The 26672-nt window shown below is 42.9% G+C and overlaps 1 protein-coding gene and 1 long non-coding RNA gene across 6 annotated transcripts in view; one reads left to right on the top strand and one right to left on the bottom strand.

Annotated features, from left to right (window-relative positions):
- Positions 1–7360, top strand: part of LOC106608187 (AN1-type zinc finger protein 3) — a 19290-nt gene extending 11930 nt beyond the window's left edge. For both annotated transcript variants that reach the window (XM_014205986.2, XM_014205985.2), the window contains 3 exons: positions 5323–5391; positions 5467–5643; positions 5758–7360. In XM_014205986.2, the coding sequence (XP_014061461.1) occupies positions 5323–5391; positions 5467–5643; positions 5758–5912 (401 nt within the window). In that variant the 3' untranslated portion in view covers positions 5913–7360. The remainder of the gene's footprint in view (positions 1–5322; positions 5392–5466; positions 5644–5757) is intronic.
- LOC106608188 (uncharacterized) lies at positions 7146–26672 on the bottom strand. Of its 4 annotated transcripts, XR_006770339.1 has the most exons (4): positions 26257–26650; positions 21994–22159; positions 8681–8786; positions 7146–8584 (listed from the first exon to the last, which is right to left on the bottom strand). It is a non-coding gene; the product is annotated as an uncharacterized lncRNA (long non-coding RNA). The 4 variants fall into 4 exon arrangements; XR_001329404.2 differs by having other exon boundaries at positions 7146–8786; positions 26393–26630; XR_001329405.2 differs by having other exon boundaries at positions 7146–8786; positions 26257–26605.

Below are 26672 nucleotides of genomic sequence, written 5' to 3'. Positions count from 1 at the left end.
ACTGGGGACATCTAGTGGAAGCAATAGGAAGTGCTCAATGAACCATTGCTCACGGTGTGATTTATAGGCAAAGTGATGAAGTTGAGTCCGCAATTCAGAATTCCACTTCCTGTTACGATCTGTCTCGGGGTTTTGACTGCCATATGAGTTCTGTTATACTCACAGACACCATTCAAACAGTTTTAGAAACTTTAGGGTGTTTTCTATCCACAAGTATTAATTGTATGCATATCCTAGCTTCTGAGTTTGAGTAGGAGGCTGTTTAAAATGGGCACATTTCTTTCAAAAATCGCTGTAGCGCCCCCTATCCTAGGCGACCGTCAAGAGGTTAATCTGACTTGCCTAGTTAAATAAAGGTGTAAAAAAAAAAATGTTATGAGAACTTGAAATCGGCCCTAATTAAAATCGGCCATTCCCGATTAATCGGTCGACCTCTAGTATTGACACTTTGCCTGCTTGATGGTTCTTCTGAGGGCATAGCGGGATTTGTTATAAGCATCCGGATTAGTGTCCCACTCCTTGAAAGCGGCAGCTCTAGCCTTTAGCTCATTGCAGATGTTGCCTGTAATCCATGACTTCTGCTTGGAATATGTACGTACTAGAGGTCGACCAATTTAATCGGAATGGCCGATTTTTTTATTATTTTTTTGTATTTTTTATATATATATTTTTTTAAATTAGGGCCGATTTCAAGTTTTCATAACAAATCGATAATCTGCATTTTTGGACTCCGATTGTGGCCGATTACATTGCACTCCACGAGGAGACTGCATGGCAGGCTGACTACTTGTTATGCGAGTGCAGCAAGAAGCCAGAGTAAGTTGCTAGCTAGCATTAAACTTATCTTATTTAAAATAAAATAAAATCTTAACATAATCACTAGTTAACTACACATGGTTGATGATATTATGATATTACTAGTTTATCTAGCTGCGTTGCATATAATCGATGCGGTGACTTAATATCTCATTGAATCACAGCCTACTTTGCCAAACGGGTGATTTAACAAGCGCATTCGCAAAAAAAGCACTGTCGTTGCACCAATGTACCTAACCGTAAACATCAGTGCCTTTCTTTAAAATCAATATACAAGTATATATATTAACTAAATATGCAGGTTTAAATATTGCCTGCTAAAATGAATTTCTTTTAACTAGGGAAATTGTGTCACTTCTCTTGCGTTCCGTGCAAGCAGAGTCAGGGTATATGCAGCAGTTTGGGCAGCCTGGCTCGTTGCGAACACCATTTCTTCCTAACAAAGACCGTACATAATTATGACATTGCAGGTTGTGCAATGTAACAGCAATATTTAGATTTAGGGATGCCACCCGTTAGATATCATACGGAAAGGTTCCGTATTTCACTGAAAGAATAAACGTTTTGTTTTTGAAATGATAGTTTCCGGATTTGACCATATTAATGACCTAAGGCTCGTATTTCTGTGTTTATTATAACTACGTCCATGATTTGATATTTGACTGAGCAGTGGTAGGCAGCAGAAGGCTCGTAAGCATTCATTCAATAGGCACTTTCGTGCATTTGCCAGCAGCTCTTCGCTGTGCTTCAAGCATTGAGCTGTTTATGATTTCAAGCCTATCAATTCCCGAGATTAGGCTGGTGTGAAATGGCTAGCTAGTTAGCGGGGTGCGCGCTAATAGCGGTGCACTCGCTCTGAGACCTTGAAGTAGTTGTTCCCCTTGCTCTGCAAGGGCCGCGGCTTTTGTGGAGCGATGGGTAACGATGCTTCGGGTGGCTGTTGTCGACGTGTTCCTGGTTCGAGCCCAGGTAGGGGCGAGGAGAGGGACGGAAGCTGTACTGTTACACTGGCAATAATATAGTGCCTGTAAGAACATCCAATAGTCAAAGGTATATAAATACAAATGGTATAGAGAGAAATGGTCCTATAATACCTAAAACTTCTTACCTGGGAATATTGAAGACTCATGTTAAAAGGAACCACCAACTGTTCTCATGTTCTGAGCAAGGAACTTAAACGTTAGCTTTTTTACATGGCACATATTGCACTTTTACTTTCTTCTCCAACACTTTGTTTTTGCATTATTTAAAACAAATTGAACATGTCATTATTTATGAGGCTAAATTGATTTTATTGATGTATTATATTAAGTTAAAATAAGTGTTCATTCAGTATTGTTGTAATTGTCATTATTACAATTAAATAAAAATCGTCCGATTGAAATCGGTATCGGCTTTTTCTGGTCCTGGCATCGGCGTTAAATCCTAATCGTAGAGCTCTAGTACGTACGGTCACTGTGGGGGGGACGTCGTCGATGCACTTTATTGATGAAGCCGGTGACAGGTGGTATACTCCTTAATGGACTCCCGAGTGGTGCAGCTGTCTAAGGCACTGCATCTCAGTGCTGGAGGCATTCACTACAGACCCTGGTTCCATTCCAGGCTTTATCGCAACCGGCTGTGATTGGGAGTTCCACAGGGCGGCGCACAATTGGCCCAGTGTTAGGGTTTGGCTGGGGTAGGCTGACATTTGTAAATAAGAATTTGTTCTTAACTGACTTGCCTAAACTTAACTGACTTGTTAAATGAAATGAATGCCATTAGATGAATCCCGGAACATGGCACTTATCGTAAGAGTGTTAACCCGGGTGTCCTGGCTAAATTCCCAATCTAGCCCTCATACCATCATGGCCACCGAATCATCCCCAGCTTCCAATTGACTCCTTCGCCCCCCCCTCTCCACGGTAGCTATTCCCCAGGTTGTTGCTGTAAGTGAAAATGTGTTGTCAACTTACCTGGTAAAATAAAAAACAATTATGGGATGCTAATTGCGTAATTAACTCAGGAACCACACCTGTGTGGAAGCACCTGCTTTCAATGTACACTTAATGTACAAAACATTAGGAACACCCTCCTAATATTGAGTTTTCCCTCAGAACAACCTCAATTTGTTGGGCATGGACTACAAGGTGTCTAAAGAGTTCCACTGGGATGCTGGCCCATGTTGACTCCAATGCTTCCCACAGTTAAGTTGGCTGGATGTGGTGGACCAATCTTGATACACATTGGAAACTGTTAAGGGTGGAAAAACCCAGCAGCTTTGCAGTTCTTGACACAAACCAGTGCACCTGGCACCTACCATACCCAGTTCAAAGGCACTTAAATACACTGCTCAAAAAAATAAAGGGAACACTAAAATAACACATCCTAGATCTGAATGAAATAATTGTATTAAATACTTTTTTCTTTACATAGTTGAATGTGCTGACAACAAAGTCACACAAAAATAATCAATGGAAATCCAATTTATCAACCCATGGAGGTCTGGATTTGGAGTCACACTCAAAATTAAAGTGGAAAACCACACTACAGGCTGATCCAACTTTGATGTAATGTCCTTAAAACAAGTCAAAATGAGGCTCAGTAGTGTGTGTGGCCTCCACGTGCCTGTATGACCTCCCTACAACGCCTGGGCATGCTCCTGGTGAGGTGGCGGATGGTCTCCTGAGGGATCTCCTCCCAGACCTGGACTAAAGCATCCGCCAACTCCTGGACAGTCTGTGGTGCAACGTGGCGTTGGTGGATGGAGCGAGACATGATGTCCCAGATGTGCTCAATTGGATTCAGGTCTGGGGAACGGGCGGGCCAGTCCATAGCATCAATGCCTTCCTCTTGCAGGAACTGCTGACACACTCCAGCCACATGAGGTCTAGCATTGTCTTGCATTAGGAGGAACCCAGGGCCAACCGCACCAGCATATAGTCTCACAAGGGGTCTGAGGATCTCATCTCGGTACCAAATGGCAGTCAGGCTACCTCTGGCGAGCACATGGAGGGCTGTGCAGGCCCCCAAAGAAATGCCACCCCACACCATGACTGACCCACCGCCAAACCGGTCATGCTGGAGGATGTTGCAGGCAGCAGAACGTTCTCCACGGCGTCTCCAGACTCTGTCACATCTGTCACGTGCTCAGTGTGAACCTGCTTTCATCTGTGAAGAGCACAGGGCGCCAGTGGCGAATTTGCCAATCTTGGTGTTCTGTGGCAAATGTCAAATATCCTGCACTGTGTTGGGCTGTAAGCACAACCCCCACCTGTGGACATCGGGCCCTCATACCACCCTCATGGAGTCTGTTTCTGACCGTTTGAGCAGACACATGCACATTTGTGGCCTGCTGGAGGTCATTTTGCAGGGCTCTGGCAGTGCTCCTCCTGCTCCTCCTTGCACAAAGGCAGAGGTAGCGGTCCTGCTGCTGGGTTGTTGCCCTCCTACGGCCTCCTCCACGTCTCGCATTGATGTGCCATCCTGGATGAGCTGCACTACCTGAGCCACTTGTGTGGGTTGTAGACTCCGTCTCATGCTACCACTAGAGTGAAAGCACCGCCAGCATTCAAAAGTGACCAAAACATTAGCCAGGAAGCATAGGAACTGAGAAGTGGTCTGTGGTTACCACCTGCAGAACCACTCCTTTATTGGGGGTGTCTTGCTAATTGCCTATAATTTCCACCTGTTGTCTATTCCATTTGCACAACAGCATGTGAAATGTATTGTCAATCAGTGTTGCTTCCTAAGTGGACAGTTTGATTTCACAGAAGTGTGATTGACTTGGAGTTACATTGTGTTGTTTAAGTGTTCCCCTTATTTTTTTGAGCAGTATATTTTGTCTTGTCCGTTCACCCTCAGAATGGCACACATACAATCCATGTCTCGGCTTAAATCTTCGGTCTCCTCCCCTTCATCTACATTGCTTGACGTAGACTTAACATATGACCTCAATAAGGGATCATAGCTTTCACCCGGTGTCTCATGGAAGGAGCAGGTGTTCTTAATGTATATACTATGTATTTCATGATCTGTGTTGGCAGAGGTCTGTAAGGTTGGACTGACAGCTTGCTTCTATTTCTGCCTCTGGAGGAGTGGTTCTGTGTGTGTGTGTCTCTCTGCTGGCAATGCATGCCCTCAGCCTGGCCTAGATAGGACGCATAGTGGGGCAACATGGTTGCACTGACAATCTGTTAAGATCTGCTTGCTTCTCCCAGGATTTCATTTAAGGTCCCCAGTTTTAAACCAGTTGCAGGGTCTTTATTTTTTTTAATTTTTTACCTTCATGTTAATGTAAGGGTATGTTGATATAAACAGACTTGGCATGTCAGGATTTTTATATGGATTTTAAAGTTACTTGAGCTTATCTTATCACATTGCCACAAGGTCTTAAATTCAAGATTGTTTTGTCTCCAAAGCTGTATCTAATTCCCTGCTTCTTGGTCTAGGTGACATACATCTGGGCTCTTGATCAATGAGGAATGTTTCCTGTCTTACACTTCCTTTTCTTCTCTCTCTCCACAGAACTATTATCATGCACAGAAACAGCCCAAGGCACCCTCTGTACGCCCAAAAAACGTCCTTGCGAATCAGGTACAGCCCTGCTCCTGCTCTCTGTGTTTGTGCAATACTGTACGTTGGACTCTGTGTAACCTTCTGTTCTTTCAGCTTCAGGGCCGGAGAGCGAGGCGTCACCGGAGAAACGGGCACGGGGGGACTCTGAGGAGGGGGAGGCGGTTAGTGAGGAGCCTAGCCCAGGGCCCAAGCAGAAAAACCGCCGGCGCTGCTATCGCTGCCAAACCAAACTGGAGCTGGTACAGCAGGAACTGGGCTCCTGTCGCTGCGGTAAGTACTGCATGGGAACGACACAAACACATCTGCCCTTGGTTTTCTTGTCTCCTAACTGCGACTTCAGTCATTTTAACATTCTCTTGTTCTCCTTCTTTCTTCTTCTCCTAGGCTACGTGTTCTGCATGCTGCACCGTCTACCTGAGCAGCACGACTGCCTGTTCGACCACCTGGGGCGTGGGCGTGAGGAGGCCGTCCTCAAGATGGTGAAGCTGGACCGCAAGGTGGGCCGCTCGTGCCAGCGCATTGGAGAAGAGTGCTCCTGAGTTGCCCCTGTTGACCGCCCGTCTCCACACGAAGCACTTCAAGAGAGGAGCAAGGAGGGGGAGTGGGGAGAAGGGGAAGGGGGGAAGAAGGGAGAGCGAGCATGGTTGAAATAGACTCACAATTTGCCCCACCATTCTGGATCTGAGTATTGTTGATCCACTCCTGTTAGTCTTGGCAGTTTGGACTCTGACTTGGACACTGTCACCACGGCAACCTCTGGAGCCACACTGTCACTAGCGCATGTTCATTTTCACAGCCTTAACTTGCCCAGTCTTCAGATTCAACAAGGACCCTGTAAAGAAAGAACGGTCAGATTATAATTTTTTTAGCACACAGCAGCGCCACCATAGCGCAACTCTTTTCCCTCTGCTTCACCGATCACAAGACTGTCTCCAACAGTACTTTCTATATGAAACTGACCTCTCTCTCCTTACCGGCTCCTTGGTTGTCTTTGTCAGCAGGTTTTCACTATGTCAATGGTCGGTAAGGAACGGAACATAGACCTGTCTCTCCCTAGACCACTCCTCAGGTTGTAGGAGGGTGGGATATCGACCTTTAACTCCCCCACCTTATTTTCTCTTTTCCTTGCCCAATGGCTCTGCATGGCATTGGATTGGCTTGTATGTGTTGAGTAAGGACATTGTCCCCCAGGTCCTGGGTCAGTTGTTGTGTGGCCGTGTTTGTTCCTATGAGTCTCTGCCAGAGTGGTTTGAATCCAGACCACTAACCTTTGTACTGCAGCCAGCCTCCTCTGTTGCTTCTCTGTTGGATCAGAGTCTGAACAAATGGACTGGAGACACAAGCAGAAGCTCTTCTCTGCCTGCTGCCCTTTGAATGAGTGAAGCTGTTTCTGCTCTCTTTGTTTTGTAATACACCCTGCACTCTCTACTCCCTCTTCTGTACATACAAAATCCCTGACTACTTGGACTATTGAACCATGGCTCTGTTCATATGGCCATACTAGAATACCACTTAGAATGCATGCCTGATACATTGGTTCATTCTAAGTAGTATACTGCTAGTCTGTTCCATATCATTCTCTTACTACCCTAGTCACACTACTTGACTGTGCTGGTCCCAATGCTCATCTCATTCTTCACTCACTTACTCCCCCTCTCCTCTGCTTCCTTCGAATCTCACTGGTCCCCTTCTGGTGCCAGGAATGATTTGAAGGATGGAGGGAGTGATGTGTAGTGGTCAACAACAAAAAAGGAGCGTACCGTCGTGGCTGGTTTTATTTTGATATTTTGCGACCTGTTCTCTCGAGTGCTAATGGAAGAAATTAATATCTTTCTGTATCTTAAAAGAAATTGTATTTAACCATATGGTTTTGATTTACTTACACACTAGCATAGCGCTGCATATTTAGTTAAATGTATAAAATAACTTTGTTTTCTCTTATTGTATTTGGCCTTTTTGCTGAGGATGATTAAACTGGATTAGAGGAGCGGGTAGTCTGTGATCTTTAAAGTTGAATTATAATGGGAAAATAAGGGTAAACTGAGTCCAAACAACGAAGTGCAAACCTGATTCTGTCAATGTCCGTAATGGGGAAAAAGCTCTAAAATGGACGCTTTTTACATATACAACTTGTGTGAAAGGTAGACATACTTTAGACTGACAAACGAACAATAAATATCATTGCCCGATACCTTTCCCTGTATTAATGTCCTCTATTGAGCAGGGAAGTGGGGCAACAAAAGGTGGAAGTTGGACACCTGCTCGCCGGACATCATTCCAAAATCATGGACATTAGTTTCCCAATTAACGTTTGCTACTACATCTTAGGTACTCAACAGTGCCCAAACCCCATCTTGCTTAATGAAACACTGCAATTAAAATCACGTGCTCCCTGCTCAAAATGAGATGCACATCAAATGAATGTCAGTGTGATCTGTCACTATTTCAGTGTAAAGACTAAGATTTTGTTACTGTGTACTCAGAGGAACACAAGTGCAAGTTATATATTTCAACAGCATACTGTACGCACACACAGTAAATATTTTGCACACATAAAGGAAGAAGCCTATTTGCACTACTGTATGGAATAGATAAAGAACCTGTCAAAATACAGTCAAACAAATACTCCATTGTGAAAACAATCTGTCATTTCTGTTGTTTTGGTCCGGCCACAGATATTCAACATCACAGCCGATATTCTCCTTGGTCCGGGGGGGAGAAATATCTTCTGGCATGACTCATCCACCCCTGACAGGACTCTGCTGGAATGTCACCACAGGCGGCTTCCATTGCCTAGAGAAGGGCCATATGTTCATGGGGTTTGCGATCATACCACCACCATGCTGAAAACAATGCAATGGGGTTGAGAAATAGAGAATTGTAAACCTGGTATGGTCATGGAACCAGTTGCGAGCCTGATGGAAACTCACATTGTCCCAAATTCGAACATTTGCTGCTCAGGATCACCTGACAGTCTGCTCTGTCTGAAAAAGATTAAATGTAAGGTGTTCAGGAAATTAGAGATGGGCAGTGTTGTATGGTCCAAGGGTGTCATGGCGGTGGAGGACTCCATGGTGGCTCAACTGCGCATATGGTATAATTTCCCCCGCGCAGACCAATGATGTTCCTTCCTCTCCTACTAGTCTTTGCTAAATGAATCAATGAATATGAGTTCCTGGGGGATGGGACTTGCATCCAACTTCATGATTCTCTGAAATGACAGTAAATACTGTATAGTAAAGTTCACTGGCAACATCATTGAGTCTGTTTCAAGAGTGTAATACTAGTACATTACTTGTATTCATACCGTTTTGTCCTTCACTCTTTGGGAATTCTTTTCAAATGGGACTCTGTAGATTTGCTTCATCCGGAGATGGTGTTTCTTAATGTGGGCTATGGTTGATATGGTCACTCTGTTATGCAAGAGAGCAGGGTTTTCAATCATCCGTTGCTGGATTTCCCACATTCTTATGGCATTATTTTCAACTACCATTTGAACAATGGCAGCCTCCTATTCATTTTTAAATGTGTGTTCTACCACCACGTGGTGGTTGTCTTTCAGTTCTAAAATAAATTCCATATATTACAGTATACAAGATAAACATGTTAAAGTAGTATAGCTCCTAATTTCATAAATACAGTAATACATTCAACATTTACATACTGTAAGGGGAAACAAAGTATTAGAATCTACTTTCTTTACTGTGCTTTTTGTTGTACTACTGTCAAGTAGTAGAGGTCCAATGTCTGCAGTACATACAGTTGAAGTCGAAAGTTTACAGACTCAGGTTGGAATCGTTATTCAACCACTCCACAAATTTTTTGTTAAACTATAGTTTTGGCAAGTCGGTTAGGACATCTACTTTGTGCGTGACACAAGTAATTGTTTACAGATTATTTCACTTATTCACTATCACAATTCCAGTGGGTCAGAAGTTTACATACACTTGTAAAGTTGACTATGCCTTTTTAAACAGCTTGGAAAATTCCACAAACTGGTGTCATGGCTTTAGAAGCTTCTGATGGGCTAATTGACAATGAGTCAATTGCAGGTGTACCTGTGGATGTATTTCAAGGCCTACCTTCAAACTCAGTGCCTCTTTGCTTGACATCATTTGAAAATCAAAAGAAATCAGCCAAGACCTCAAAAAAAAATTCTAGACCTCCAGAAGTCTGGCAATTTCCAAACGCCTAAAGGTACCACGTTCATCTGTATAAACAATAGTACGCAAGTATAAACACCATGGGACCGCTCAGGAAGGAGACGCGTTCTGTCTCTCAGAGATGGACGTACTTTGGTGCAAAAAGTGCAAATCAATCCCAGAACAACAGCAAAGGACCCTGTGAAGATGCTGGAGGAAACGGGTACAAAAGTATCTATATCCACAGTAAAACGAGTCCTATATCGACATAACCTGAAAAGCCGCTCGGCAAGGAAGAAGTCACTGCTCCAAAACAGCCATAAAAAAAGTCAGACTACGGTTTGAAACGGCACATGGGGACAAAGATCATACCTTTTTGGAGAAATGTCCTCTGGTCTGATGAAACAAAAATAGAACTGTTTGGCCATAATGACCATCGTTATGTTTGGAGGAAAAAGGGGGGTGCTTGCAAGCCGAAGAACACCATCCCAACTGTGAAGCACAGGGGTGGCAGCATCATGTTGTGGGGGTGCTTTGCTGCAGGAGGGACTGGTGCACTTCACAAAATAGATGGCATCATGAGGATGGAAAACCGTGGAAATATTGAAGCAACTTCTCAAGACATCAGTCAGGAAGTTAAAGCTTGGTTCCAAATGGGCAATGAGCCCAAGCATACTTCCAAAGTTGTGGCAAAATGGCTTAAGGACAACAAAGTCAAGGTATTGGAGTGGCCATCGCAAAGCCCTGACCTCAATCCCATAGAAAATTTGTGGGCAGAACTGAAGTGATGTGCGAGCAAGGAGGCCTACAAAACTGACTCAGTTACCCCAGCTCTGTCAGGAGGAATGGGACAAAATTCACCCAACTTCTTGTGGAAAGCTACCCGAAACATTTGACCCAAGTTACACAATTTAAAGGCAATGGTACCAAATACTAATTGAGTATATGTAAACTTCTGACCCACTGGGAATGTGATGAAAGAAAAGCTGAAAAAGAATTCCCTACTATTATTCTGACATTTCACATTCTTAAAATAAAGTGGTGATCCTAACTGACCTAAGACAGGGAATTTTTACTGGGATTATATGTCAGGAATTGTGAAAAACGGAGTTTAAATGTATTTGGTTAAGGTGTAGGTAAACTTCCGACTTCAACTGTACCTATGCTCATTTTGGAACGTCCAGATGATGGATGCTACAGTGAAGCGGCTCAGATTGGGCAGCACTCTCTGCCTAGCCTCTCTCAAGGTCAAACCATGGTTGACCACATGGTCCATCAGTTTCCCGAATTTCATCCGAGATCACTCTCCTTTCTTCGTCTTCCTCCACGTTTGCTTTCATTGTTCTCCAAAACACTGGAGTACTCACCTGTGGCTTTTTTATCCATACCAAAAGGTCTGATTGCAAAGATTACATTTACACAATTAGTGTTTGCACATGTGAAAGTGATCAATTGGTAATTGAGCTTAACTTGTTGAACAGTGTTGCTTGTCATTTGCACACAGGTTGTGCCAAATGTAGAGAATTGTGTTTTGTCAAATGTTTGTTATAGAATTGCAATCTGAGTGTAAAGCAAAACATGTGCCAGTAGTATTGCCGATTTGGTGTATGGTTCTGCTAAATGAGTTACAGGTTTGGGTCATTGCGCCTCATGGGCCAGTTTTAGTGAGTAAACTATTGGGAAAATTTGTAATATGAAGTTGATCCCCCTTTGCCGCTGTAACAGCCTCCACTCTTCTGGGAAGGCTTTCCACTAGATGTTGGAATTTTGCTACTGGGACTTGCTTCTATTCAGCCACGAGAATTAGTGAGGTTGGGCACTGATGTTGGGCGATTAGGCCTGGCTCGCAGTCAGCGTTCCGATTCATCCCAAAGGGGATTGAGGTCAGGGCTCTGTGCAGGCCAGTCAAATCTCAAAAAACAATTTATGTTCAGACCTCACTTTGTGCACAGGGCATTGTCATGCTGAAACAGGAAATGGCTTTCTCCAAAATGTTGCCACAAAGTTGGAAGCACATACAGTGATGGGACAAGGCCAGAAAAATTATAACATGGTTCACAGTGTTTCCTTTAAGAACATGGTGTAATTGACAGGACACTGACTACAACCTGCACATTGCAAGCTTACAGAACAGGGCTCCAGGCAGCTAAGAGAAAATTAAGGAAAACTAAATTTCCGGAGGACCTATCATCCTTTCACTCCGTCTGCTATTATAGCCATTTTCTACCACTCTAAATGTCAAGCTTCTGCCCCTAACTCTAAACTCTTTCCCACCTTCTCCTTCCTCCTTAAGCCTCCACCCCCTCTGTGGACCACTTTGTCAACCTCTTTGAAAAAATCCCCTACTCATTCACTCAGCCTATTTGTATTTATTATGGATCCCCATACTCTTCCTGGGGTCCAGCAAAATTAAGGCAGTTTATTCCACTTTAAAACATTACATTCACAACACACTGTGTATCCTCAGGCCCCTACTCGACCACATATCTACAGTACTAAATCCATGTGTGTGTGTGTGTGTGTATATATTGCATATGTTATCGTGTGTGTATGCATGAGTCTGTGCCAATGTTGGTTTTGCTTCACAGTCCCCGCTGTTCTTTAATCTGTTTTTTAAATCTAATTTTACTGCTTGCGTCAGTTACTTGATGTGGAATAGAGTTCCATGTAGTCATGGCTCTATTGTAGTACTGTGTGCCTCCCATAGTCTGTTCTGGACTTGGACTGTGAAGATCTTGTGGCATGTCTTGTGGGGTATGCATGGGTGTCTGAGCTGTGTGCCAGTAGTTTAGACAGACATCTCGGTGCATTTAACATGTCAATACCTCTAATAAATAAGTGGTGATGAAGTCAATCTCTCCTCGACTTTCAGCCAGGTGAGATTGACATACATATTATTAATATTAGCTCTCTGTGTACATCCAAGGGCCAGCCGTGCTGCCCTGTTCTGAGCCAATTGCAATTTTCCTAAGTCCTTTTTTGTGGCACCTGACCACAACTGAACAGTAGTCAAGGTGCGACAAAACTAGGGCCTGTAGGACCTGCCTTCTTGATAGTGTTGTTAAGGCCGAGCATCGCTTTATTATAGACTTCTCCCCATCTTAGCTATTACTGTATCAATATGTTTTGACCATGACAGTTTACAATCTAGTGTTACTCCAAGCAGTTTAGGCATCTCAACTTGCTTATTTCCACATTATTTATTACAAGATTTAGTTGAGGTTTAGGATTTAGTGAGTATTTTATTCCAAATACAATGCTTTTAGTTTAAGAAATATTTAAGGCTACCTTATTCCTTGCCACCCACTCTGAAACTAACTGCAGCTCTTTGGTGAGTGTTGCAGTCATTTCAGTCACCGTAGTAGCGTTGAGTCATCTGCATACATAGAAACTCTGGCTTTACTCAGTCAGTGGCATGTCGTTAGTAAAAATTGAATAAAGCAAGGGGCCTAAACAGCTACCCGGGGGAATTCATGATTCTAACTGGATTATATTTGATAGGCTTCCATTAAAAGGACACCGTCTGTGTTCTGTTAGACAAGTACAGTTGAAGTCGGAAGTTTACATACACCTTAGCCAACTACATTTAAACTCTGTTTTTCCACAATTCCTGACATTTAATCCTAGTAAAAATTCCCTGACTTAGGTCAGTTAGGATCACCACTTTATTTTAAGAATGTGAAATGTCAGAATAATAAAATGATTTATTTCTTTCAACACATTCCCAGTGGGTCAGAAGTTTACATACACTCAATTTGTATTTGGTAGCATTGCCTTGAAATTGTTAAACTTGGGTCAAATGTTACGGGTAGCCTTCCACAAGCTTCCCACAATAAGTTGGGTTAATTTTGGCCCATTCCTCCTGACAGAGCTGGTGTAACTGAGTCAGGTTTGTAGGTCTCCTTGATCACACATGCTTTTCAGTTCTGCCTACACATTTTCTATAGGATTGAGGTCAGGGCTTTGTGATGGCCACTCCAATACCTTGACTTTGTTGTCCTTAAGCCATTTTGCCACAACTTTGGAAGAATGCTTGGTGGTCATTGTCCATTTGGAAGACCCATTAGCGACTAAGCTTTAACTTCCTGACTGATGTCTTGATGTTGCTTCCATATATCCACATCATTTTCCATCCTCAACGAGCCATCTATTTTGTGAAGTGCACCAGTCCTTCCTGCAGAAAAGCACCCCACAACATGATGCTGCCACCCCCATGCTTCTCGTTGGGATGGTGTTCTTTGGCTTACAAGCCTCCCCCTTTTTCCTCCAAACATAACAATGGTCATTATGGCCAAACAGTTGTATTTTTGCTTTATCAGACCAGAGGACATTTCTCAAAAAAGTACAATCTTTGTCCCCATGTGCAGTTTCAAACCGTAGTTTGGCTTTTTATGGCGGTTTTGGAGCAGTGGCTTCTTTCTTGCTGAGTGGCCTTTTCAGGTTTTGTGGATATAGATACTTTTGTACCTATTTTCTCCAGGATCTTCAAGGTCCTTTGTGGTTCTGGGATTGATTTGCACTTTTCGCATCAAAGTACATTCATCTCTAGGAGACAGAACGAGTCTCCTTCCTGAGCGGTTTGACGGCTGCGTGGTCCCATGGTGTTTATACTTGCGTACTATTGATTGTACAGATGAACGTGGTACCTACTTCTGACCCACTGGAATTGTGATAGTGAAATAATCTGTCTGTAAACAATTTTTGGAAAAATTACGTGTCATGCACAAAGTAGATGTCCTAACCGACTTGCCAAAACTATAGTTTTAACAAGAAATTTGTGGAAGGGTTGAAACACTTAGGTTGGAGTCATTAAAACTCGTTTATGTAAACTTTCAACGTCAACTGTAACTTTATCCATATTATCAAATCAAAGTTTATTTGTCACGTGTGCCGAATACAACAGTTGTAGACCTTAGTGAAATGCTTACTTACAGGCTCTAACCAATAGTGAAAAAAAAGTTGTTAGGCGAACAAGAGGTAAGTAAAGAAATCAAACGACAGTAAAAAGACAGGCTATATAAAGTAGCGAGGCTACATACAGACACTGGTTAGTCCGGCTGATTGAGGTAGTATGTACATGTAGATATGGTTAAAGTGACTATGTATATATGATGAACAGAGAGTAGTGTAGAAGAGGGGTTGGTGGGTGGCGGGACACAATGCCGATAGCCCGGTTAGCAAATGTGTTGGAGCACTGGTTGGTCGAGCCAATTAGATAGTATGTATACAGTCATATGAAAAAGTTGGGGCACCCCTGATGATTTCCATTTATAAATAATTGGGTGTTTTAGATCAGCAATTTCATTTTGATCTATCAAATAACTGATGGACACAGTAATATTTCAGTAGTGAAATGAGGTTTATTGGATTAACAGAATGTGCAATATGCATCAAAACAAAATTAGACACGTGCATAAATTTGGGCACCCCAATAGAGAAATCACATCAATATTTAGTAGAGCCTCCTTTTGCTAAAATAACAGCCTCTAGACGCTTCCTATAGCCTCTAATGAGTGTCTGGATTCTGGATGAAGGTATTTTGGACCATTCCTCCTTCCAAAACATCTCCAGTTCAGTTAGGTTTGATGGTTGCCGAGCATGGACAGCCCGCTTCAAATCATCCCACAGATTCTCAATGATATTCAGGTCTGGGGACTGGGATGGCTATTCCAGAACATTGTACTTGTTCCTCTGCATAAACGCCCAGGTAGATTTTGAGCAGTGTTTTGGGTCATTGTCTTGTTGAAATATCCAGCCCCGGTGTAACTTCAACTTTGTGACTGATTCTTCAACATTATTCCCAAGAATCTGCTGATATTGAGTGGAATCCATGTGACCCTCAACTTTAACAAGATTCCCAGTACCGGCACTGGCCACAGCCACACAGCATGATGGAACCCCCACCAAATTTTACTGTGGGTAGCAAGTGTTTTTCTTGGAACGCTGTGTTCTTTTGCCACCATGCATAACGTCCCTTGTTATGACCAAATAACTCAATCTTTGTTTCATCAGTCCACAGCACCTTATTCCAAAATGAAGCTGGCTTGTCCAAATGTGCGTTTGCATACCTCAAGCGACTCTGTGGCGTGTGTGCAGAAAAAGCTTCTTCCGCATCACTCTCCCATACAGCTTCTCCTTGTGCAAAGTGCGCTGAATTGTTGAACGATGCACAGTGACACCATCTGCAGCAAGATGATGTTGTAGGTCTTTGGAGGTGGTCTGTGGGCTGTTTTTGACCGTTCTCACCATCCTTTGCCTTTGCCTCACCGATATTTTACTTGGCCTGCCACTTCTGGCCTTAACAAGAACTGTGCCTGTGGTCTTCCATTTCCTCACTATGTTCCTCACAGTGGACACTGACAGCTTACATCTCTGCGATAGCTTTTTGTAGCCTTCCTCTAAACCATAATGTTGAACAATCTTTGTTTTCAGGTCATTTGAGAGTTGTTTTGAGGCCCCCACGTTGCCACTCTTCAGAGGAGAGTCAAAGAGAACAACGACTTGCAATTGGCCACCTTAAATACCTTTTCTCATGATTGGATGCACTTGTCTATGAAGTTCAAGGTTTAATGAGCTCACCAAACCAATTGTGTGTTCCAATTAATCAGTGATAAGTAGTTACAGGTATTCAAATCAACAGAATGACAAGGGTGCCCACATTTTTGCATAGCCTATTTTTCACATCTGATTTAACCCCCCCCTTAAAAGATTTAGATGCACTATTGTAAAGTGGTTGTTCCACTGGATATTATAGGTGAATGCACCAATTTGTAAGTCGCTCTGGATAAGAGCGTCTGCTAAATGACTAAAATGTAAATGTAAATTTAATTTCATACAACTTAATATTGCTACACTAAAAATCTTTGTCTGGACAATACCCCAGTACTCAGCTTTTATTAGAAAATGAATGGCATGCCACTGATCATTTTCTGTGACGACAGAGTAAATTATTATGCAGCCTCAGGAGTGCCCAAACTTTTTCAAACGACTGTATGACTGTGAATATGCATATATGATAAATAGAGAGTAGCAGCAGCGTAAAAGATGGCTTTGGGGGAGGGGGGGCACACAATGCAAATAGTCCGGGTAGCCATTTGATTACCTGTTCAGGAGTCTTATGGCTTGGGGGTAAAAACTGTTGAAGCCTTTTTGTCCTAGACTTGGCACTCCGGTACTGCTTGCCATGCGGTAGAGTACAGTCTGTGGCTGGGGTCTGACAATTTTTAGGGCCTTCCTCTGACACCGCCTGGTGTCGAGGTCCTGGATGCCAGGCAGCTTAGCCCCAGTGCCGTACACACTACCCTCTGTAGTGCCTTGCGGTCAGAGGCCGAGCAATTGCCGTACCAGGCAGTGATGCACCCAGTCAGGAAGCTCTCGATGTTGCAGTTGTAGAACTTTTTGAGGATCTCAGGACCCATGCCAAATCTTTTTAGTTTCCTGAGGGGGAATAGGCTTTGTCGTGCCCTCTTCATGACTGTCTTGGTGTGTTTGGACCATTCTAGTTTGTTGATGTGGACACCAAGGAACCTGAAGCTCTCAACCTGCTCCACTACAGCCCTGTCGATGAGAATGGGGGGAGTGCTCTGTCCTCCTTTTCCTGTAGTCCACAATCATCTCCTTAGTCTTGGTTACGTTGAGGGATAGGTTGTTATTCTGGCACCACCCGGCCAGGTCTCTGACCTCCTCCCTTTAGGCGGTCTTGTCGGTGATCAGGCCTACCACTGTTGTGTCGTCTGCAAACTTAATGATGGTGTTGGAGTCGTGCCTGGCCATGCAGTCATGGGTAAACAGGGAGTACAGGAGGGGACTGCGCACCCCTGTGGAGCTCCAGTGTTGAGGATCAGCGTGGCAGATGTATTGCTACCTACCCTCACCACCTGGGGGTGGCCCGTCAGGAAGTCCAGGATCCAGTTGCAGAGGGAGGTGTTTAGTCCCAGGATCCTTAGCTTAGTGATGAGCTTTGAGGGTACTATGGTGTTGAGCGCTGAGCTGTAGTCAATGAATAGCATTCTCACATAAGTGTTCCTTTTGTCCAGGTGGGAAAGGGCAGTGTGGAGTGCAATGGAGATTGTGTAAAGCCATAACACATTTTTCCCAGCAGCAGACTATGATCAATAATGTCAAAAGCTGCACTGAAGTCTAACAAGACAGCCCCCACAATCATTTTATCAGCCAATCAGTCATTTGTTTAAGTGCTATGCTTGTTGCGTGTCCTTCCCTATAAGCATGCTGAAATTCTGTTGTCAATTTGTTTACTGTAAAATAGCAATTGTATCTGGTCAAACACAATTTTTTCCCAGAAGTTTACTAAGGGTTGGTAACAGGCTGATTGGTCAGCTATTTGAGCCAGTAAAGGGGGCTTTACTATACTTGGGTAGCAGAATGACTAACTTCCCTCCAGGCCTGAGGGCACACACAATCTCTAATAGGCTTAAATTGAAGATGTGGCAAATAGGAGTGGCAATATCGTCTGCTATTATCCTCAGTAATTTTCCATTTAGATTGTCAGAACCTGGTGGCTTGTCATTGTTGATAGACAATTTTTTTCACCTCTTCCACACTGACTTTACGGAATTCAAAAGTACAATTCTTGTCTTTCATAATTTGGTCCAATATACTTGGATGTGTAGTATCAGCGTTTGTTGCTGGCACGTCATCCCTAAGTTTGCTTACCTTTCCAATGAAAAGTAATTAAAGTAGTTTGCAATATCAGTGGGCTTTGATGAATGAGCCATCTGATTCAATAAATGAAGGTGCCAAGTTGGCTTTTTAGGTGCCCCAAAACGTTTTACTATCACTCTTTACATAATTTGTTTCATAGTGTAGTCGCATGATTTAATTTGCAGTACGCTTGCCAATTAGATGGGCTGGCAGACTTAATTGCCATACCTTTTGCCTAATCCCTCTCAACCATACAGTTTTTCAATTCCTCATCAATCCAAGGGGATTTTACAGTCATTTTCTTAATGGGTGCATGCTTATTAGTAACTGGAATAAGTAGTTTCATAAATGCATCAAGTGCAGCGCCTGGTTGCTCCTCATTACACACCACAGACCAGCAAATACTCTTTACATCAACAACATATGAATCACTACAAAACTTATTGTATGACCTCTTATACACTATATTAGGCCCAGCCTTTGGAACTTTGGTTTTTGTAGATATGGCTATTATATTGTGATCACTACATCCTATGGATTTGGATACTGCTTTTAAAGCAAATATCTGAAGCATTAGTAAAAATGTGATCAATACATGTTTGATAATTTAATTCCTGTGCTGTTTGTAACTACCTTGGTAGGTTGACTGACAACCTGATCCAGGTTCTCCCTCCTGACTCTCCCTCTGTTCTCATCCTCCTAGATCTATCTGTTGCCTTTGACACCATGAACCATCACATACTCTCTCAGGGCTGGGAGTCTCAGGCTCTGCACACTCTTGGATTGCATCCTACCTGGCAGGCCGCTCCTACCAGTTGACTTGAAGAGGATCTGTGTGTGTGCACCGCATACTCTCACTACTGGTGTCTCCCAGGGCTCGGTTCTAGGCCCTCTCCTCTAAATACACCAAGTCACTCGGCTCCGTCATATCCTCACATGGTCTCTACTATCATTGCTATGACCTCTCCATCCTGGTTGACAACTCCAGTGTCGCCCTCCCAAAGTGCAAAGAACCTTGGCGTGACCCTGGACAACACCCTGACGTTCTCTGCAAACATCAAAGCACTGACCCGCTCCTGCAGGTTTATGCTCTACAACATCCGTAGATTACCTCACACAGGAAATGTTGCAGGTCCTAAATCAGGCACTTGTCCTCCCCCGCCTGGACTACTGCAACTCGCGGTTGGCTGGGCTCCCCGCTTGTGCCATCAAACCCCTGCAACTTATCCAGAATGCTGCAGCCCACCCGGTTTCAACCTTCCCAAGTTCTCTCATGTCCGCACACTCCACTGGCTTCCAGTCGAAGCTCGCATCCACTACAAGAGCATGGTGCTTAGCTACGGAACAGCAACAGGATCTGCTCCTCCCTACCTTTAGGCTATACTCAGACCCTACACCCCAACACTCCATTCTGCCACCTCAGGTCTCTTGGCACCCCAATAGTGGAACCAGCTTCCCTCAGAATCTAGGACAGCAGAGTCCCTGCCCATCTTCCTAAACCATCTGAAACCCTACCTCTTTAAACCATATCTTAAATAATCCTCCTACTCACCTTGACCTCCCCCCCCCCCCGAAGAAATAATAATGATAACTTAACACTTGCACGTGAACCCCCCCTACTTTTACTTTCTATGACTGATATGTGGTTGTCCCACCTAGCTATCTTAAGAGGAACTGTCAGTCGCTCTGGATAAGAATTTCTGCTAAATGACTGAAATGTTTTTAAAAAATTACATACAAGTACAGTGCATTCAGAACGTTTTCAAACCCCTTGACTTTTTCCACATTTTGTTACATTACAGCCTTATTCTAAATGATTCAAATTGTTGTTTTTTCCCCCCTCATCAATACACACACAATACCCCAAAATGACAAAGCAAAAACGGTTTATTTTGTATTTTTGCTAATGTATTAAAAATAAACTGAAATATCACATTTACCTAAGTATTTAGACCCTTTACTCAGTACTTTGTTGAGCCACCTTTGGCAGCAATTACAGCCATGAGTCTTCTTGGGTATGATGCTACAAGTTTGGCACACCTGTATTTGGGGAGTTTCTCCCATTCTTCTCTGCAGATCCTCTCAAGCGCTGTCAGATTGGATGGGGAGCGTTGCTGCACAGCTATTTTCAGGTCTCTCCAGAGATGTTAGATCGGATTCAAGTCCAGGCTCTGGCTGGGCCACTCAAGGACATTCAGAGACTTGTCCCGAAGCCACTCCTGCGTTGTCTTGGCTGTGTGCATAGTGTCGTTGTCCTGTTGGAAGGTGAACCTTTGCCCCAGTCTGAGGTCCTGAGCAATCTGGAGCAGGTTTTTGTCAAGGATCTCTCTGTACTTTGCTCCGTTCATATTTCCCTCGATCCTGACTAGTCTCCCTGTCCATGCCACTGAAAAACATCCCCACAGCATGATGCTGCCACCAGCAACTCTGGAGCTCTGTCAGAGTGACTATCGGGTTCTTGGTCACCTCCCTAACCAAGGCCCTTCTCACCCGATTTCTCAGTCTGGCCGGGTGGCCAGCTTTAGGAAGAGTTCCAAACTAACATTTAAGAGGGTCGAGGCCACTGTGTTCTTGGGGACCTTCAATGCTGCAGACATTTTTTGGCACGCTTCCCAATATCTGTGCCTCGACACAATCATGTCTCGGAGCTCTACAGAAATCCTTCGTCCTCATGGCACACCGCCATGCCATCTCCATAGACAAACATTGGCAGTAGAATGGCCTTACTGAAGAGCTCAGTGACTCAACGTGGCACCATCGAAGGATGCCCCCTTTCCAAAAAGTCAGGTTGTCAAATTTCTGCCTTGCTACTGCCCCGGTCAACTAAGTGCTGTTATTGTGAAGTGGAAACGTCTAGGAGCAACAATGGCTCAGCAGCGAAGTGTTAGGCCCCACAAGCTCACAGAACGGGACCGTCGAGTGCTGAAGCGCAGAGCGTAAAATTTGTCTGTCCTTGGCTGCAACACTCGCTACAGAGTTCCAACTACCTCTGGAAGCAATGTTAGCACAATAACTGTTCGTCGGGAGTGTCATTAAATAGGTTTTCATGGCCGAGCAGCCACACACAAGCCTAAGATCACCATTCACAATGCCAAGCGTCGGCTGGAGTGTTGTAAAGCTCACCACCATTGCACTCTGGAGCAGTGGAAATGCGTTCTCTGGAGTGATGAATCACACTTCACCATCTGGCAGTCCGACGGACTAATCTGGGTTTGGCGGATGCCAGGAGAACGCTACCTGCCCCAATGCATAGTGCCAACTGTAAAGTTTGGAGGAGGAATAATGGTCTGGGGCTGTTTTTCATGCTTTGGGCTAGGACCCTTAGTTCCGGTGAAGGGAAATCTCAACGCTACAGCATACAATGACATACAGCATACAATGACAGTTTGGGGAAGGCCCTTTCCTGTTTCAGCATGACAATGCCCCACGGACAAAGTGAGGTCCATACAGAAATGGCTTGTCGAGATCGGTGTGGAAGAACTTGACTGGGCTGCACAAGAGCCCTGACCTCAACCCCATCTTACACCTTTTGGATGAATTGGAATGCAGACTGCGAGCTAGGCCAAATCGCCCAACATCAGTGCCTGACCTCACTAATGTTCTTGTGGCTGAATGGAAGCAAGTCTCCACAGCAATGTCCCAACATCTAGTGGAAAGCCTTACCAGAAGAATGGAGGCTATTATAGCAGAAAAGGGGGGACCAACTCCATATTAATGACCATGATTTTGGAATGAGATGTTCGAGAAGGTGTCTACATCTATTTGGTCATATAGTGCACGTACTGTAGTAGGAGTAGTAGACTATCACCGGGCTCACCATGGTGAAGTGGAAGGCTCGGCCCGTGGTGCCGGTGAAGCTTGTGGAGATGAGCTCTGAGCGGTTGGTCAGGATGGTGTCACAAGTGGCGCAGGAGAACAGGCATGTCCCACCGATGTGGTCCAGGAAGAACCTTCCCATAGCGGTGTTGTCAGCAGAGACCAAGCTTCAGGAAAGGGAGAAAAAAAAATCTATATTAAAAAATGGAAAGTCATGTATGACACTCATTCACACACAGCTGCTGAACAGAGAGAGGAGAGCAGTGAGGTGGGGATGGCTCATAGGAAGTGAAACAGGGGCGTGTATTCACTACGCCGACACGATTGCAAAACGTTTCTTAAAAAGGAAGCAAACGAAACAGGGAGCGACCTACCTGAATTTGTCCAATAAACTTGTTTTGCAACTGTTTAGACTAATGATTACAGGCCTGGTTCACATAAGACAACAACACAAAGATGCATATATACTGCCCAGTTAGTGATTTCTTTGTTTGTTTACAAGTGATCAACATGGCTGCCAACTCATTTAGGTCAACACATAGTAATGGATGACAAAAGATGGTTAGAATTAACAAGTGTCTCTTCTGTTCTGTTTCATAGTGAACGGTTGTCTTCATTGGCTGATGTAGACAACTCCTTGGGGGTAAAAGCCAATTTATGCGTGATCTGAGGCTCCGTACAAAGGGTGTGATGCAATTGCGATGTCTCCGGAGGCCAAAAACAAGCCCTGTACCGCATCACTATGCACCTCCCAAATTTTGTAACAATGGAGGATTCCGTATAGCTCCACTTTGAAATTATTGGTTGACGGTAGATGGGGGTGATACGTCCTGTACTTTTTCCAACTACAACGATGTTTAATTAGCATAAAATATCATGGGTTTGAATGAGAACCATAGGAATACAGGAGGTATCTATTCAAAATGACCCTGCTCATTGGACAATTCATTTAGAAGACAAACCTTAAACACAGGCTATCTACAGAGAGACAATTTAGCATAAAATAACCCACCAACAGTAACACCAACTATCCAAACTATAGACACTAAACCAACTTTCACATGTTCAGGCTATTCTACCCAATCAAGCAACAAACCAAATCTTTCCATCTACTTTTTCAACTATAAACAGTCAATACCATTACCAGGAGGTGGGCAAAGTACTGAAAAGCTGTAATTAAGTAAAAGTACTGTTACTTACATTGTAATTTACTCAAGTAAAAGTAGCCTAAAGAAACTAAGTGGTGGAAAAAGTACCCAAATTGTCATACTTGGGTAAAAGTAAAGATGCCTTTTTAGAAAATGACTCAAGTCTAAAATTACTTGGTTTAAAATATACTTAAGTATCAAAGTATTTCAAATTCCTTATTAAGCAAACCAGAAGGCACCATTATCTTGTTTTAATGTATTTATTTTACAGATAGCCAGGGGCACACTCCAACACTGACATTATTTACAAATGAAGCATGTGTGTTTAGTGAGTCCGCCAGATCAGAAGCAGTAGGAATGAAAACGGACGTTCTCTTGATAAGTGCATGAATTAGACCATTTTCCTGAACTGCTAAGCATTCAAAATATAGCGAGTTTCAGGGAAAATATGGGGTACAAAGCACTTAATTTTCTTCAGGAATGTAGTGAAGTAAAAGTTGTCAAGAATATAAATAGTAAAGTATAAATAGTACTTTAAAGTTTTTATTGAAGTACTATGTAAGTACTTTACATCACTGGAAACTACTCGAGTAAAAAAGTATCCAGTCAGAAAATGAATAAGTACTAGTTACAAATGTAGTTTGGTCATATTTTACATCCTATGGTAAATTGAGTGACAGCTAAAAATTTTTTACAACTTACTGCAAATGAATAGACATGCATGTATTATTTAAGCCTAACAGCATTATCTTTCAGATGTCCACAGCACAGGTAGGCTGTACAGTTTAAATTAGTCTTATTCAAAGTTGACTTAATATCTATCAATGTGCTCAATTTCATAAAACAGTACTTAAGACATTGGAATAATTTCACAATTTCAATAACATTAATGAAAATGAATTTCTCAATATAATTTCAATTACATGTGATGGTGAATGCGTACTAAGAAGATTTAAACCAATTGTGATGTAGATTTTTATTTTTTTATTAAGAATGAAATATCCACAAGGATCAGGTAAGCATTTCAACAATCAATATTGACATTTCACTATCAATCCTGTTACTAGTATGCAAATCAGACAAATTTCAGCATGGAATTAAACATCAAGGTAAGAATCATGTAAGTAATAAATAATCAAACCGTGCAGATACTGTATCAATTGCCATAGTCAACTCATCTTTTGTTCTACTACGCTCCCATTGGCTAGCTAGCGTTGTCTCGCTGACAGGCGATCAGCACAGACAGTGGTCTGACAAGGTAAGGATGGAAAGTGTAATTATGCTTATTATTCATAATTTCTCATTTACTAGCTAATCATTCAGTCGAATACTATGCTACAGCCATTGAATCTGTCTTTGAGCGTTTAAGGGACATTAATGGTTAGATCTGTCCAACGACATTGTTATTATATTTTTCAAATCTTGAAATACAAAGGCAAACGTTATTAATCAGTGGCTGAAATGTCACACTACGTGATATTCACTTCCGGACTTGGAGCGCTCATAGCGTTGCAGAATGTCTCTGAATAATGGGGCGTGGTTTTGGCTTAACTGTGTTGGGGGAAAAGACGCACGCTCTCCAAGTCCGGAAGTGAATATCACGTAGCGCGAAATTTCAGTCGGATCTTTAAGATTAAGTAGTCTAGGTAAACTTAGCTGACCTTCAATTGCGGGAATTCAGAGTTGAGACATTTTATAACTCATTCAAACTCTGAATATAAAAACATGGGCAAACGTTACCAAACATGATAATAATAGGCCTGCATTGTGTTAATGCTGCGACAGTTCGTTTCTGGTAACAGAACAAAATAGTCAGCACATAGTAACTTCTGATTTAGCTGTACTTTAATTAATGCAAACCCGTGCGTGGTATATGTGTGGTTCGTATATAAACGGTCTCGCTGTTTTACCTCTCAGGGCAAAACAGAGAAGAGAACGACACATCCTATTGTTCTCGCTTTTATACTCTGACAGAGATAGTTCCTGCTCAATGCTGGCCTGTCAGAGGGAGGAGGAGCGTGGTATAAACTTGCTCCTCCTATCGTTGGCGTGCAGGCTGCTCTCAGCCTAGTGACGCACTTCCTGTCGCCGGTTGTAGTTCTTCTTGTCTTCAACGGTTGATTTATCCGTAGTTCATATACTTAATATTGTAGCATAGCGTCCCCAGTATATTATATAAGTTATGCATACAAATAGCCAGTTCAACCCTAACAATTGTTAAAATACACTTTCCATCCTTAAATTGGAATGCCTCTGCGCTGATCGCCTGTGAGTGAGACAACGCTAGCTAGCCAATGGGAGCGTAGTAGAACGCCCTTCAATAACGGGGTGTGGTTTTGGCTTAACTACGTTAGGAAAGAGAGACTCATTTACGCTCCATTGTCATTCTTTTCCGAACCGTTCCTTTCCACTTCATTCTCCCCCCTCGGTTCTGTCGCTACACGCTGTAAATAAAATAAACATATGGCACAAAAAGCTTACTGAGATTTTATTATATGACATGTGCTTACTAGCTAGTTAGCTTCCTAGCCATTTCATTTGGACTCACATCAAAACACAATTTCAACAGCAAAAGTATATCCGAGAAATACTTATTTTACTCCAGAAATCTAATATTAGAAAGGCAGACGGTAATTAAAGGAGGTTTGACAAAAATGAGAGCAAACGGACTTGAGATGACGTGCTATTTTAAATAAATTTCATTGGTCAAGGGGTTGTGAAATGTTCATACAGACATAAGTAAAAGGGGAACCAATTGTAGAAAGAAGAAATAACCTCAATGTTGTGATTTATCTGACAATGATAATAAATATATTGAACTGAAATGATTTGGTAAAATGTAACGAGTAAAAAGTTACTTCCTTCAGAAATGACATGAGTAAAAGAAAAGTACTAGTTCCTCAAATGTATCGCATTACTTGTAACGAGTTACTACCCACCTCTGACTTAATTCTGCAGTCACTACCACAATTTATTTCACAACTATAAATACTTTAAGATAAGCTAGAAAACACCACATTTTCTAAAGAAAATGTATTTCTCTAATTTAAAAACGAGCAGTCCTTGGTGTAACAGTTGGTATAATGGGACAATTCGAAGTACAACGCATTTCTCACCTCTGGGCTGTGGTACGTTTTCCGAACCATATCTTGAGCCGACTCTGCAGTGGCTTAATCTAAACAGGAATCGTGTTCGACTCCAGTGCAAGCGCATGGTATGAATCTATTATGTATATAATGTGTGATAGCTAACCTTATAATACAAAGCCATCGTGTATGTTGTTGTCGAAGACACATCGCATACCCAACTTCTTCTCACTGTGATTTTCAGAGTTCTGTGTCGACACGAATGTTAAAACCTGCTTCGTTGTATTTCCCCCTTCTTTTTGTCGTTGACCCATGTCGATGTCGCGTCAGCTTTGTTGTTCTTTCACAGCTGTTCCGCAGACTGTATCAACATCCGGTACATGTGACCCCGCCCCCTACTGGGTAGGGGAGTTGTCAGAGAAACCCAAAGGGTGCTGCCGAATCCA

The sequence above is a fragment of the Salmo salar genome, chromosome ssa06 (genome assembly GCF_905237065.1).
Source record: "Salmo salar chromosome ssa06, Ssal_v3.1, whole genome shotgun sequence".
Classification (NCBI taxonomy): domain Eukaryota; kingdom Metazoa; phylum Chordata; class Actinopteri; order Salmoniformes; family Salmonidae; genus Salmo; species Salmo salar.
The sequence above is the reverse complement of the archived record's forward strand: the minus strand, read 5'-3'. Positions and strand labels throughout refer to the sequence as shown.